Source organism: Salvelinus alpinus, chromosome 22 (assembly GCF_045679555.1).
Source record: "Salvelinus alpinus chromosome 22, SLU_Salpinus.1, whole genome shotgun sequence".
NCBI classification, from domain to species: Eukaryota; Metazoa; Chordata; class Actinopteri; order Salmoniformes; family Salmonidae; genus Salvelinus; species Salvelinus alpinus.
The window spans coordinates 27,498,868-27,502,055 of record NC_092107.1 but is presented as its reverse complement, the minus strand read 5'-3'; the positions used below and the strand labels follow the sequence as shown (position 1 = coordinate 27,502,055).

Below are 3,188 nucleotides of genomic sequence, written 5' to 3'. Positions count from 1 at the left end.
AACACAAACACACCCCAAAGAGCCCCAGGACAGCAACACAATTAGATCCAACCAAATCATGAGAAAACAAAAAGATAATTACTTGACACATTGGAAAGAATTAACAAAAAAACAGAGCAAACTAGAATGCTATTTGGCCCTAAACAGTGAGTACACAGTGGCAGAATACCTGACCGCTGTGACTGACCTAAACTTAAGGAAAGCTTTGACTATGTACAGACTCAGTGATTATAGCCTTGCTATTGAGAAAGGCCGCCGTAGGCAGACATGGCTCTCAAGAGAAGACAGGCTATGTGCACACTGCCCACAAAATGAGGTAGAAACTGAGCTGCACTTCCTAACCTCCTGCCAAATGTATGACCATATTAGAGAAACATCACAGCAGCAAGATGTGTGACCTGTTGCCACAAGAAAAGGTCAACCAGTGAAGAACAACACCATTGTAAATACAACCCATATTTATGCTAATTTATTTTCCCTTTTGTACTACCATTTGCACTTCGTTACAACACTCTATATACACATAATATGATATTTGTAATGTCTTTATTCTTTTGGAACTTCTGTGAGTGGAATGCTTTCTGTTCATTTTTATTGTTAATTTAAACTTTTGTATATTATCTTGCTTTGGCAATGTTAACATATGTTTCCCATGCCCATAAAGCCCCTTGAATTGAATTGAACTGAGAGAGAGATACACACACAGAGAGAGAGAGAGAGAGAGAGAGAGAGAGAGAGAGAGAGAGAGAGAGAGAGAGAGAGAGAGAGAGAGAGAGAGAGAGAGAGAGAGAGAGAGAGAGAGAGAGAGAGAGAGAGAGAGAGAGAGAGAGAGAGAGAGAGAGCGAGACAGCGAGACAGAGAGACAGAGAGAGAGAGAGGGGTAGAATAAGAACAGTCCTATCAATCAATAGGTCCTGTGGTCAGCATTTTGCTGTGGTGGATTCAAGGTGTCCCCCTCTATGGGGCAGGGGGCATACAGTGCCCCACACCGATGGAGTGAGTGTTACGGTTGCCCTACTGTCAGCCCCCGTTGTGCCTCAGAGACCCGCCCCTCTCAGCCTCAGCCTTCTCTCCCCCACCTCTCCCCCACCTCCCCCACCTCTCCCCCCTTCTGCCCTCTCTTCTTTACTTTTCCTCCACAAAACACCTGCATCATCACTGGACAGCATGACCCGAACCAACCCACATCCACACTGGACACTACATCCTCAATACTCTCACAATACTCCTCAACATTATCCACTCCCACATCCACACTGGACACTACATCCTCAATACTCTCACAATACTCCTCAACATTATCCACTCCCACATCCACACTGGACACTACATCCTCAATACTCTCACAATACTCCTCAACATTATCCACTCCCACATCCACACTGGACACTACATCCTCAATACTCTCACAATACTCCTCAACAGTATCCACTCCCACATCCAGACTGGACACTACATCCTCAATACTCTCACAATACTCCTCAACATTATCCACTCCCACATCCAGACTGGACACTACATCCTCAATACTCTCACAATACTCCTCAACATTATCCACTCCCACATCCACACTGGACACTACATCCTCAATACCCTCACAATACTCCTCAACATTATCCACTCCCACATCCACACTGGACACTACATCCTCAATACTCTCACAAATCTCCTCAACATTATCCACTCCCACATCCACACTGGACACTACATCCTCAATACTCTCACAATACTCCTCAACATTATCCACTCCCACATCCACACTGGACACTACATCCTCAATACTCTCACAATACTCCTCAACATTATCCACTCCCACATCCACACTGGACACCACATCCTCAATACCCTCACAATACTCCTCAACATTATCCACTCCCACATCCACACTGGACACTACATCCTCAATACCCTCACAATACTCCTCAACATTATCCACTCCCACATCCAGACTGGACACTACATCCTCAATACCCTCACAATACTCCTCAACATTATCCACTCCCACATCCACACTGGACACTACATCCTCAATACTCTCACAATACTCCTCAACATTATCCACTCCCACATCCAGACTGGACACTACATCCTCAATACTCTCACAATACTCCTCAACATTATCCACTCCCACATCCACACTGGACACTACATCCTCAATACTCTCACAATACTCCTCAACATTATCCACTCCCACATCCAGACTGGACACTACATCCTCAATACTCTCACAATACTCCTCAACATTATCCACTCCCACATCCAGACTGGACACTACATCCTCAATACCCTCACAATACTCCTCAACATTATCCACTCCCACATCCAGACTGGACACTACATCCTCAATACCCTCACAATACTCCTCAACATTATCCACTCCCACATCCACACTGGACACTACATCCTCAATACTCTCACAATACTCCTCAACATTATCCACTCCCACATCCAGACTGGACACTACATCCTCAATACTCTCACAATACTCCTCAACATTATCCACTCCCACATCCACACTGGACACTACATCCTCAATACTCTCACAATACTCCTCAACATTATCCACTCCCACATCCACACTGGACACTACATCCTCAATACTCTCACAATACTCCTCAACATTATCCACTCCCACATCCAGACTGGACACTACATCCCCAATACTCTCACAATACTCCTCAACATTATCCACTCCCGCATCCACACTGGACACTACATCCTCAATACTCTCACAATACTCCTCAACATTATCCACTCCCACATCCAGACTGGACACTACATCCTCAATACCCTCACAATACTCCTCAACATTATCCACTCCTAGCTCTCGTACAGTATACTCTGACAACCTGTTTTGCAACGTATATGGACTATATATCCCATCCCTCATTTCTACCGTTTCCACTTAATTTTCCTCTCCCTTTTCACTTTTCTCTCTTTCTCTGGCTCTCTGAATACCTGCCATAAATAATAGGGAATTAAAAATGAATCTTGCGCAGCATTAGTGGGCTATTGATCTCACAGTGAGGAGCCAGGCAGTTGTCCCACTGCAGATTGTCACAGTTAGTGTGAATTATTGTGGAACATGTGTTGAATTTTACCAGATAAAGGGCCGGGCCCTGCATCGCTCCCCAAAGCTATTTGATGTGTCTGGAATGGCAGCTTGACAGACAGAGAGTGTAATGGTG

The 3,188-nt window shown here is 44.9% G+C and overlaps 1 protein-coding gene across 1 annotated transcript; it reads right to left on the bottom strand.

Moving 5' to 3' along the window:
* Window positions 1-1,060: 1,060 nt before the first annotated feature.
* On the bottom strand, window positions 1,061-2,890 carry LOC139549642 (methyl-accepting chemotaxis protein 2-like). Its single transcript, XM_071360313.1, has one exon. It carries the CDS (start codon window positions 2,888-2,890, stop codon window positions 1,061-1,063), a length of 1,830 nt encoding a protein of 609 aa, XP_071216414.1.
* Window positions 2,891-3,188: the final 298 nt, after the last annotated feature.